Source organism: Galeopterus variegatus, unplaced genomic scaffold, assembly GCF_000696425.1.
Source record: "Galeopterus variegatus unplaced genomic scaffold, G_variegatus-3.0.2 Scaffold15833, whole genome shotgun sequence".
Classification (NCBI taxonomy): domain Eukaryota; kingdom Metazoa; phylum Chordata; class Mammalia; order Dermoptera; family Cynocephalidae; genus Galeopterus; species Galeopterus variegatus.
In genome coordinates this window covers 10,316-23,437 of record NW_007741944.1, presented here as the reverse complement: position 1 = coordinate 23,437, position 13,122 = coordinate 10,316, and the positions used below count along the sequence as shown (strand labels likewise).

The 13,122-nt window shown below is 37.9% G+C and overlaps 1 protein-coding gene across 1 annotated transcript in view; it reads left to right on the top strand.

Annotated features, from left to right (window-relative positions):
* Positions 1-1,006: 1,006 nt before the first annotated feature.
* Positions 1,007-13,122, top strand: part of LOC103582348 (sister chromatid cohesion protein PDS5 homolog B-like) — a gene marked incomplete at both ends in the record, with an annotated part of 22,353 nt that continues 10,237 nt past the window's right edge. Inside the window, one exon of the mRNA XM_008563970.1 lies at positions 1,007-1,167. Coding sequence (XP_008562192.1) covers positions 1,007-1,167 — 161 coding nt within the window. The remainder of the gene's footprint in view (positions 1,168-13,122) is intronic.

Sequence of the window (13,122 nt, the reverse complement as noted above, 5' to 3'; positions counted from 1 at the left end):
GTGAGCGGGAACCGGTCTCCACATGGGATCCGAACCCTCGGCGGGAGCGCCGCTGCGCTTCCAAGCGGCACACTCTCCAGTGCGCCACCGGGCCGGCCCTAAAACTTATTTTAAAAGTGTGTTTGTGGGCCGGCCTGGTGGTGCACTCGGTAGAGGGCAGCACTCCCGCGGAGGGTTTGGATCCCATATAGAGACCGGTCCGCTCACTGGTTGAGCGCGGTGCGGGCACGACATCGAGGGTTGCGATCCTGTTGCCAGTCGTGGTATGGGCACGACACTGAGGGTTGTGATCCCGTTACCGGTCACGAAAAAAGACAAAAAGGAAAAAAAAAAGTGTGTTTGTGGGGGATTAATTAAAATTTTTCCCAGTAGCTACCCAGTTTTCCCAGAACTATTTATTTTCTGTTGCCTTCTTCATAATTTACTACAATGTATATAATCTAACTTCTTAAATATGCTAGGGTCTATTTATTGCTTTACTTTTTTTCTTTCATGATTGTTGTAATGTTAGTACCACATTGATTTGTATTGTAACTTTACAATATTTTTTACTGTCTCATTAAGTGTTTTAACCCTTTTCCTAGTTTACTTTTTTCAAAAATGTCCTTAGTTTCTTTTAATGACTTTTATTTAGAAGAATACAGATATTGCATTGAATTCTCTTCATGTTCCCTTTTCTTCTACCCTCATTTCCCATGGCCCCCTTCCCCACCCCTCAAAAAAACCCAGACAGTAATCAAAATTCAAGTTATTTTGACTAGGATTATATTAACATGTAATTTAATTTTGGAAGAAACGACTTCTTCATATCATACCATCTTTCTACATAGGAACGTTTCTTTATTATATATTTGAGTAAATTTTATTTATAGTGCTCCCAGTTTCTTGTTAGCATAATTATTTTTGTATTGACTTTGATTTGTAATATGTCTAATATATAATATTTTGGATTTGTGTTATAAAGATGAAAAGGTTTTACAAATTATTTTTATGACTCATTTTGCAGGTACTCTCGTTTACACATCCCATCTCATTTCATTCTGCTGAAACATTTGAATCACTCCTGGCTTGTCTGAAAATGGATGATGAAAAAGTAGCAGAAGCTGCACTACAGATTTTCAAAAACACAGGAAGCAAAATTGAAGAGGATTTCCCACACATCAGATCGTGAGTTGAGTTTATTTTGATAAATATTCTGGACATTAAAAAAATAATTTCCTGTTTCTTAATTTGTGTAATAATTGGAGTCTTTCAAGTTTTAGAAAAAAACTATCTAGGTTATCTTAGTCTATACTGTTCAATTTAGATTCTCCTCTCCTGAGAGAAAGCACTGATTGGTATTTTAGAAGATACATGAACGTGGAGGATAAACATGGCATATTTTTCTGAAGCATTTAACAGTTTTTGGTATATTATGCAATAAAATAAACAATAAAAATGAATTTGAGGTACAATGGGAAATTCCAAAAGAATTTCAATAGGACTGTCAGTACTACTCTTTCTTCTGTAATTAAGGGTACTGGACCAAAAATTTTCAGAAGTAGTGCTTTACTTGACATAGGGAAGTAGGGGAGCCTGAAATCCTTGTCTTAACTGCAGTATAATTTTTTTCTGTGTTCTGGTATTTCCAAGAATTGGAAATTGAGGTGTTATGTTATCCTAGGGCTCTCTAATAGTGGTTGATCATTGTTCAAGATTCCATAATAGCTCAAAGGAATAGAGGTCTTCATTCCTTATAAGGCACTGCTTACTTCCCTGTATTTCCTGTATACCTCTCCTCCTTGTTTCCGAAGAGATCACATAGGTGGTCCTGTTACTACCATAGTAACATAGGTGGTTGATTTCACTTCTACCTCATCGCTTCTTGCTTAGCCAGTGGTCTAGTTACTTGCAGTTCAGATAGCATGCTTCTTCATGCAGGAGAATTGCCTTTGGTCCTTTTTCTCAGAAAGAGATTGTGGACAAAGCTGGCTCTTAGAGTCTCAGGAATAATTTTTGTTATTCCTTTCTGTTCATGTGAAATTAATCAATTCTAGAAACGGTTGATAAATAGGACAGAAGCATTATTTAAATAACAATTGAAACCCCAAATTTTATAATAGTCTTGGTAAGAGTAAGAAAACTTATTGTTTAGAGCTGGCTTAATTTTTAAGTGAGCTCAGAGCATAAGTTTCCTTTTGGTATTGTGGCTCTCCTAGTCATATCAGAGATCAGAGTATATATATGTGTATACATATATACACACACATTATATATACACACACATTATATGTGAACTGTGTATAACTAACTGTATACTGAATGTACACCTATTGTATCTTTTTTTTTTCCTATAGGGATCCAAACCAGTGACCTTGGTGTTATAAGGCTGCATTTTAACCAGCTGGGCTAATGGGCCAGCTGTGTATCTTACTTAAACATTTTAACAGTTCAGAAAAGTGTGTTTATTATCTTAATCTTCCAAATGAGAAATCGGATATCCAGAGAGGTAAACGGTGCCAAGATTTGAATATAGGCCTCTTTGGCTCCAACACCTATGGTACCATGTCCATGATGACACAGTTCCTTTCTTAATTAGAGCTTTGAACAAGTTTTAGTTTGACTTATACACTGGAGAGGTTTTGTTATTTTCATTTTAGGCTGTCTGTCCTACTACCCTTTATTTTTTAAAGAAACATTATTTGATACATTATAGGAGAATTACGAGAGCAAGGCCAAAAGGTGGACCTTTTAGAACATGGAAGGGCAATTTAAAATATACCTTAATATGGAATGAAGTACTTAAAATTATTTGATTTATATGCTGGGTATATTTCAAATGTCTCTCATGAGGAAAATTAACACAGCTGATATTGAACACCTGCCGTGGGCACACACTGTTCTTGATGAAGTAACTCAGTCTGCATCTTCCAAGAGATAAATGTGTGCAGATTTTATGTTTTAAATTATTAAATTGGGTGAGTTAATTTTGAGGAAAAATAGTAGGGTTAAAATGAATGTTGATTAAATTATTTTCCCTTGAAGTCCCCAAAACAATTAAAAAGAACCAAAAGAAAAACGGAGAAGCTATCATAAACTGGACAGAATTGTCATCAGATATACCATTTAGACTTTATCAGCACCACACTCTCCCGAGTGAGTCACGGGCCGGCCCCTATACCATTTAGACTTTAAGTGCGAGAACATTGACAATTGATACATATCCCTGAATCAGGTGTATAAGGGGATATATAGTAAGTTTTCTATTATTTGCTAAGTTAGTGGAAAGAGACTGAGGTATGGACACGCTTTAAGAGAAATAAGGAGAACCTGATTTTAGCTGTAATAGGTCTAAAGGAGAGGCTTTGCGGTCATACCATCTTTCTTTACGCCAATCTGTTTTCCTTACTAGGAAAAGCAAAGCTTAGAGGTGAGGTAAGACTAAGAAGAGACTTGTGAAGGAAATGCTTTTTTAATCAACTTTACAGAAACAGAAAAAATTTATGTGCTGACCCACTAAACAAAAATGATGATTAGTTATGGGGTTTTGTTCTGACTCAGCTTGTCTCTCAGGAGTCTTGCTCACCCCAGAGTAGGTAGAAGTGCCGAAACTATGAGTCCCCTTATAGCATATGATAATACCCATAGCCCAGTTAGAGCTAGTTCTTATTTTTTTTTATTGAATCATAATTGATTATACATATTTCTGGGGTTCAACATTGACATATGTTGATCAATCAATATTATTAGGATATACATTATTACAAATCATAGTTATTCTTTATCCCCCTTATCCAATCTCTCCCTCTTCCCTCTCTGATAACCCCAGATTTCTTCTCTCCTTCTGAAAGTGTAATGGTTACTCTGTTGATTTGTTGCCTAGATGATCTGTCCAGTGCTTAGAGAGGTATGTTCTGTTATCATAGAGCAGATGCTTCTTCTATCACTCTGGAATGAGCTTTGTGGAGAGAGACATCCTCTTCTTTCCTTTGGTCTCCAATGCTGACTCTCCTTGTGTCAATGCACTCGAGTGGCTGGTGGGCCTTCTGCCCAGTGGTTGTGGCGTCTAATTGCTTTTACAGTAGCCATGGCTATTGCGGTGCTGTGGTGGGCCATCCCCATTGAGGTGGTGTTTCTTGGCGTGTTTCTTGCCTGGTTGTGGGAGGAGGTGTCGGTCCTCAGATCCATGCCTCAGGACCCCAGGTGGGCCCCGTGGCAGCAATAGTGTGCCTGGTTGTGGGAGGAGGGGTAGTCCCTGACTCCATCTGTTTTTATATTTTAAGATGTTATTGCAGAGCAGTTGGGTGAGAGGGGAAGAGGGAAGGAAAAAGGGTGGGAGAAGGAGGAAGGGGGGGTGTGGTTGAGGCCTGTAGCACACCCCTCATTCCTGCATGGGAGACCAGGGGGCTTCCTGTGGTGGCTTGGTCATTGCTGGGCTGAATGCAGATGTCAGGGATGTGTGGCTGAAGCCCTCGGGCCCCCACTGCCCTAGCTCAGGAGACCAAGGGGCTTCTAGTGGTGGTTTGGTAGTTGTCACTGGGCAGGTTGCAGATATCGGGGAGAGGAGCTGTGGCTGAAGCCCTTGGCTCCCCACTGCCCAGCTTGGAAGGCCAGGGCTCTTCTTGTGGCAGCTCGGAGGTTGTCACTGTGTTGGGGGGTGTGGCCAGGGCTCTCAGCTCTCCACAGCCCTGGCTTTCTGTGGCGGCTTGGTGGTTGCTTCTGGGCTGGTTGCAGGTGTTGGGGGGCATGGCTGAGGCCCCCGTCCCTCCACAGCTTGGGAGCTCAGGGGGCTTCCGGTCCTTCTAGGTTTTATAGGTGTTCTTTGGTGATGTGAGAACTTTCCTAGTTAATATCAGACTTTGTCTCTGATGTGTGGGTATTTTGTTTTTTCTTTCAGTTCTGTGTTGGATTATTAGCTGCTCCCACCACTTAAACTCTGCACTGGAACTAATTTGTTGTCCTTTGCTTACTTCTAAAATGTAGGAATTTCCTGTCAGAAACAGCACCTGAGCTGTAACTTGTAGTTGAGCTAAATTGCTACTCGGCCGCTGCTTCCCTGGGGAAGGCTTTTTGTGCAGCTCAGGTTTTAATGGTTGACTATGTAGGTACTTCTGGGTTTCATGAGATTCAGTAAATGTGGGTTATGTAGAAACTGTAGTCTTTTCAGCAAATTGCTCCCCCTACAGTTCTGTATTTCTGACCAGTCTACACAAAGTGGGCTTGTGCTGACTGAAGCGCAGGTTAGTTGTCCTTGCTTTGGCCCAATGTTACCCTGGTGGGCCTGTCTCCCCCACCGCCCATACTCCAAACACTTCCCATGGGACAGGCCATGCGCAGGTCCCTTGGTGATGACTTACCAGCTTTGAGTGACTCCTTTTTTCAGTTGTTGTGGCTCCTTGCTCCTATGTGGGTCCATGGGAACACTGTTAGGTGGTCTTGCTGGTCTGAGGGCCACCAAGGTCCTCTTCTCCCCAGTAGCCTTCAAGCAAGTTCATAGGAAGGGCACAGCTGTGGCTTTTGCCAGCTCCTGCTCTGTGTGCTCACCCTAGTTCTCCTTCTTGTAGGACTTTAATGGACTTGGAGAGAAATTACACAGAGATAAAGGACTTATTACCTTTAATCCTGTATTCCTCCCCTATGCTCCCTAGCTAGTTAAGCAACTGTATAGCCTGAGTCGGTAGCTTTGATGTTAATTTTTTAAGAAAAGTGTTCAGTGTCCGATTATCAGGAAGACATTACCTATACTTTTGTTTAAATTTGCAGAGTCAGAAAGAATTTTTCTTCTTCAAAGGTGAATTAACAGAATACAGATAAGCAAATTAACAAACAGCAAAACCTATGTAAATATTTTAGCATTCAAAAGATATCTGATAAGCACTCTTTAGAAGAATTGAATTTTTCTAGAAAAAAAGAAAATCTTAGACAGTTGTTTTAAACTGCCTAGAAAGTTAAACAGCAAATGACATCTGGGGGGAAAAAATAAGGTAATATCTAAAAAAGGAACTAAAGATAAAGAAAAGCAGAAACATATTTGCATTATAAAATATAATGGATTATAAGTAACAAGGAACAGAATAAACAACATAGAAGATGGAATCAGTAAGCTAGAGGTAGAGCTTGAGGAGATCTGCATAGAATATGGAGAAAATGGGCAAAAAATGAAGGCAGTTAAAGAGAATGGGTTGCAGTTAGTGAATAAACGTAATTGGCCTCTCTGGAGAAGACAATGGAATAATAGGAAATGGAAAATGTTCAAGAAAATAATACGGAAAAACTTGTTGAGAATGAATGAAAACATGAATTTAGAGATTAAGAAGACTCATATTTTAGGAAAATATCCTGGTGCATTTTACTGAATTTTTAGGGATTATAGAAATGATTTCACAAGCATCAAGAAAAAAAAAGTCATGTACAGTGGAAAATAATGAAGCTGACTTATTTATTTTCAACCACATAAGATTTCTGAAGGTAATGATTCAATAACTGAAAAGTTTTAATGGGAAAAGGAATGAAAGAATTTCCTAGCCAGCCTAAGTTGTGTAAGTAAGGACAATTGAAAGATATTAAGTATACAAGGACTCAGGAAATGTACCATCCCTTTTTTATTGTGAGGTCACCCTGTCTACCCAGTTCTATGCTTTTCCCCCTAGAATTCAGCTTTTTTCTTATGCTCCTAAATTCCATTTGTTTTCTTCTTCTTCATCTCTCATTTGTCTTTGCCTGTCATTTTACTTTCAGTATTTAACTTTTAGAGATGGCTGTGCAAATATGTTTGAAAACCTGGATTTTTTCTGAATGATGACATGAATGAATAAGATTGGCTCAAGAAAAGGGAAGAAAAAGCCTAATGATAATTATAAATAAGTTGAGAAAATTATCCTCTAATAAAAGCATCAGTAGAGGTTGTGTCTTCAGGGAGATATTTTAAATCTACAGTAAACCATGAATTCTAATTCTTTTTAATTGTTTAGGGTATGGGGAAGAAAACACTCATATTCTTTAAAGCCAGGATAACTAACTAACATGGATACTAAAACCTGATAAGAAATATTCGTCCTAAAAAAAACCTAAGACAAATCTTACTAAAATGTGATTTTTGTATAAGAAAAATATTAGCAGAAAGAGTTTACTGCAGTAGAATAACACTATATTATGGCCCAATATGGTTAATTTTAGGAATACAAAGAGGGTTGGTATCAATAAGTCTAACATTCATGTTTATAATTCACTACATACATGAATAAAAGGGAGAGGGCACACACTAGATCATTTTGATAGATGATGAAAGGGCTTGTGATTTTTAAAACATCAGTCTATTTCTAATTAAGTTCAATAAAGTAGGAAAAAATGCCTTATTAACATAACAAATATCTCTCAAATCAGTAGGCAGTATTATGTGGTAGATGCACTAGAAACATTCCCAGTAAAATCAGGAAAAAGGTGAAACCACACTATGTCTGCTATTATTTAACATTGTTTGGGAAGCATTAACCAATGTGATTACATAAGAAAAGAAAATAAGAGATACAAGTGTTGGAAAGGAAGAAGCAGAATTATAATTTTTTGTAGAAAATCTGGGAAAATCAGCTGAAAAACTATTAGGAACAGGTAGGCAAAAATCCAAAGCTTTCCTTACACATCACTGAGAACCATTTAGAAAATATTATGGGAATAAAAATCAGAAGATCTTAGAAGTAAAGTAGACAATTTGCAATCTTGTAATGGTGGATGAGGGATTATAGTATTGAATAAATAAATTGCTGAGGAAAAGGTAGGTTACCTAATAAATAATTAGCAAGCTTTTTTTAAAAAATAGAAAATTCTTTATTTTATTTTAAATTTATTTATTTATTATTAGTATATACATTTTTACAAATCATGATACTTCTTTATGCCCTTTACCCGATCACTTCCCAAACCCCATTCCTCCCTCCTTCCCTCCCATCTCTAGTAGCCTTAGGTTTGTTCTCTACTTTTGAAAGTTCAACGTATTGTTGTGGTCTTTTCTTCCTTTCTTTCCTTCATTCCTTCTTTCCTTCTTCCCTCCCTCCCTTCTTCCTAGCAGCCAGGTGTGAGTGAGAACATGTGGTGTTTCTGTTTATTTGTCTGGCTTATTTCACTTAACATAATTTTCTCCAAACTCATTTATGTTTCTGCAAATGGCAGAATTTCATTCTTTTATATGGCTGAGTAGTATTCCATCATGTATATATACACCACATTTTCTTTATCCAGTCATCTGTTGATGGACACTTCAGTTGGTTGCATATTTTGGCTATTGTAAATAGAGCTGCAGTGAACATGAGAGTGCAGGTATCCTTTGAACATGATGATTTCCATTCCTTTTGATATATACCCAGTAATGGGATTGTTGGATCATGTAGTAGCTCTATCTGTAGTTGTTTAAGAAACTTCCATAATGGCTGTGCTAATTTACAGTCACACCAACAGTATAGAAGAGTTCCTCTTTCCCCGCACCCTTGCCAGCATGTTATTCTTGGTCATTTTAATAATGGCCAATCTAACTGGGGTAAGATGATATCTCAGTGTGGTTTTGATTTACATTTCTCTGATGCCTGGTGATGCTTAGCATTTTTTTATGTACCTGTTCGCCATTCGTATGTCTTCCTTTGAAAAATGTATAATCATCACCTTTGCCCATTTTTTAATTGGATTATTTGGTTTTTTACTGTACAGTTTGAATTCTTTGTATATTGTGGATATTAATCTCTTGTTGGATGTATAGTTTTCAAATATTTTCTCCCATTCTGTAGGTTGTTTTTCAGCTCTGTTGATTGTTTTTTTGCCTGTGTAGAAGCTTTTTAATTTGATATAATCCCATTTATTTTTTCTTTTGTTGCTTGTATTTTTGGGGTCTTATTCATAAAGTCTTTTGCCCAGCCCTATTACCTGGAGTGTTTCCCTGATATTTTCCTTTAGTAATTTTATGGTTTCAGGTCTTATATTTAAGTCTTTAATCCATTTTGAGTTAATTTTGGTATATGGTGAGAGGTACAGGTCCAGTTTCATTTTTCTGCATATGGATATCCATTTTTCCCAGCACTATTTATTGAAGAGGCTGTCTTTTTGCCCAATGTATATTGTTGCTGCCTTTGTCAAAGATTAGTTGGCTATAAGTATGTGGGTTGATTTCTGGGTTTTCTGTTCTGTTCCATTGATCCAAGTGTCTATTTTTATGCCAGAACCATGCTGTTTTGGTTACAATAGCTTTGTAATATAATTTGGAGTGGGTAGTGTTATGCCTCTGGCTTTATTGTTTTTGCTTAGGATAGCTTTGGCTATTCGGGCTCTTATTGTTTCATATGAATGTTTGGATTGCTTTTTCTTTCTTTTTTTTTTTTTTAAAGATGACCGGTAAGGGGATCTCAACCCTTGGCTTGGTGTTGTCAGCACCACGCTCAGCTAGTGAGCAAACCGGCCATCCCTATATAGGATCCGAACCCGTGGCCTTGGTGTTATCAGCCCCGCACTCTACCGAGTGAGCCACGGGCCGGCCTGGATTGCTTTTTCTTTCTTTTTTTTTTTTTAAAGATGACCGGTAAGGGGATCTCAACCCTTGGCTTGGTGTTGTCAGCACCACGCTCAGCTAGTGAGCAAACCGGCCATCCCTATATAGGATCCGAACCCGTGGCCTTGGTGTTATCAGCACCGCACTCTACCGAGTGAGCCACGGGCCGGCCTGGATTGCTTTTTCTATTTCTTTAAGAATGTCATTGGTATTTTGATTGGGATTGCACTGAATCTGTAGATTACTTTGGGTCAAATGGACATTTTCACAATGTTAATTCTTCCCATCCAAGAGTACGGTATTTCTTTCCACCTTTTTGCATCCTATTTAATTTCTCTCAGTAGTGTTTTATAGTTCTCATTGAAGAGATCTTTCACCTCCTTGGTTAAAATGATACCTAGGCATTTTATTTTTTTGGTGACTGTTGTAAATGGGCTTGCTTTCTTCATTTCATTTTCTGCTAGTTTGTTATTGGAGTATAAAAATGCCATTGGTTTTTGGGTGTTGATTTTTTTATCCTGCAACATTATGGAAATTGTTAATCAGCTGGAAGAGTTTTTTGGTAGTCTATAGGTTTTTCTATATATAAGATCATGTTGTTAGCAAACAAGGACAGTTTGACCTCATCCTCTCCAATCTTGATGCTTTTATTTCTTTCTCTTACTTGATTGCTCTGGCTAGTACTTTCAATATTATGTTAAATAGGAGTGTGAGAGTGGGCATCCTTGTCTTGTTCCTGTTTCTAAGGGAGAAGCTTTCAGCTTTCCCCGTTCAGGATGTAATTGTCAATTGGTTTGTTGTCAATGGCTTTTATTGTATTGAGGAAATTTCCTGCTATAACTAATTTGCTGAGAGTCTTAATCATGAAGGGATGTTGAATTTTGTTGAATGCCTTTTCTGCATCAATTGAGATAATCATATGGTTTTTGTTCTTGGATTTGTTGATGTGGTGTGACTTACATATGTTGAATCAACCTTGACTTTTATTGACTTGCATTCATTGAACCAATCTTGCATCCCTGGGATGAATTCCACATGATCATGATGTATAATTTTTTTGATGTGTTGCTGTAATCTGATTGCTAGTGTTTTGTTGAGGATTTTTGCATCTGTGTTCACTAAGGATATTGGCATGTAGTTTTCTTTTTTTTGTTGTGTCTTTATCTGGTTTTGGTATCAGGGTGATGCTGGCCTCATAGAATGAGTTTTGGAGAATGGTTTCTATTTCAGTTGTTTGAAAAGTTTGAAGAGAAGTGGTATTAATTCTTTTTTAAAGGTTTGATAGAATTCAGCTGTAAAACCATCCAGTCCTAAGCTTTACTTTGTTGGAAGATTTCTGATTACTGCAGCAATCTCATTGCTTGTTATTGGTCTGTTCACCTTCTCTATTTCTTCTTGGTTCAGTCTTGGTAGTTTGTATATGTCCAAAAATTTATCCATTTCCTCCAAGTTTTCATATTTGTTGATGTACAGTTGTTTACAATAATCTCTAATGATTCTTCATATTTCTGTGGTATCGCTTGAAATGTCTCCCTTTTCATTTCTATTGTTTTGTTATTTGAATCTTCTCTCTTCTTTTATTTTGTTAACCTGGCTAATGGTTTGTCTATTTTACTTCTCATAACCAACTTTTTGTTTCATTGATCTTTTGTGTTGTTTTTTGTGTCTCTCTTTCATTTAGTTGTACCATGATCTTGGTTATTTCTTTCTGTTTTCTACTTTAGGGATGGGATTGTTGCTGATTTTCTATTTCTTTGAGGCATAGTTTAGGTCATTTTTTGAAATCTCTCCATTCTTTTGATGTAAACATTTATTGCAATAAACTTCCCTCTTAGTACTGCTTTTGCAGTATTCCGTAGGTTTTGGTATGATGTATTTTTTTTGTCTTTTTTCGTGTCCGGCAACGGATCGCAACCCTCAGTGACGCGCCCGTACCGGGGACCGGCAACGGGATCGCAACCCTCAGTGCTGTGCCGACACCTCGCTCAGCCAGTGAGCGGGAACCGGTCTGTATGTGGGATTCGAACCCTCGGCGGGAGCGCTGCCGCACTCCCAAGTGGCGCACTGTAGCAGTGCGCCACTGGGCCGGCCCGGTATGATGTATTTTTATTTTCATTAGTTTCAATAAATTTTTTGATTTCCTGTTTAATTTCTTCTTGGACCCATAGGTCATTCAGGAGTCTGTTGTTCAGTGTCCATGCACTTGAGTAGTTTCTAGAATTTTGTTTCTTATTGATTTCCAGTTTTAATTCATTGTGGTCTGAGAAGATACTTGGGATGATTTCAGTTTTTAGAAATTTGCTAAGACTTGATTTGTGACCTAGTATGTAGTCTATTCCAGAGAATGTTCATCGTGCTGATGAGAAGAATGTATATTCTCTAGTTGTTGGATGAAATATTCTGTAGATGTCTTTCAGGTCCAATTGGTGTAAGGTGGACTTTAAATCCTGTTTCTTTGTTGATTTGTTGCCTGAAAGATCTAACACCAAGAGAGGGGTGTTCAGGTCACCCACTATTATTGTATTTGGGTCTATCTCTTTTTTTAGATCTAAGAATGTTTGCTTTACATATCTAGGTGCTCCACTGTTGGTTGCATACATATTCATAATTGTTATTTCCTCAAACTGGATAGATCCCTTTATCATTATATAATGGCCTTCTTTATCTATTTTTATGGTTTTTGTCTTGAAGTCTATTATCTGATGTAGGAATAGCACCTGCTCATTTTTGGTTTCTGTTTGCCTGGTGTATCTTTTGCCATCCTCTCACTTGTAGTCTGTGTTTGTCTTTATAGGAGAGGCAGATCTCTTGAAGGCAGCATATAGTTGGATCTAGCTTTCTTTTTTTTTTCTTTTTTTTCTTTTTTTTACCAGTAAGGGGATGGCAGCCCTTGACAGGGTGTGGTCTGCACTACGCTGCTCAGCCAGTGAGTGCACCGGCCATCCCTATGTAGGATCCGAACCCACGGCCTTGGCACTACCAGCGCTGCACTCTCCCGAGTGAGCCACGGGGCTGGCCCCAGGCCTAGCTTTTTAATCCAATCAGTCACTGTGTCTTTTGAATGGGGAGTTTAATACGTTTACATTTAGGGTTGTTATTGATAGGTATTGCTTTACTCCTGTCATTATATTGCTTTTTGTTTAGATGTTTTAAACATTATTTGTCTCTTCTCCTTTTATTTTTCATCTTCAATGTTAGTTGGATTTTTGAGGTAATGTGATTTAGCTTCTTTCTCTTTCTTATTTGCATTTTGGTTTTAATGGCAGGGTTTGCTCTTGTGAATTTTTGATATTGGTTATAGTTTTTCAGATTCTTGATGCAGGTCTCTTTTGAGTGTTTCTTGCAGGGCTGGTTGTCTGGTAGTAAACTCACATAAGTTTTGTTTGTCAGAAGATACACTATTTCTCTCTCACTTCTGAAGGATGACTGTGCTGGGTATAGGATTCTTGGTAGCATTTTTTTTTTTTAGTCTTTTGAATATATCATCCCATTTCCTCTGGCCTGTAAGGTTTCAGTTGAGAAGTCTGCTGTTAGTCTGATGAAGGCTCTCTTGTAGGTGACTTGGTGCTTTTCTCTTGCTGCTTTTAGAATTTTCTCTTTGAGTTTTGCCAGTT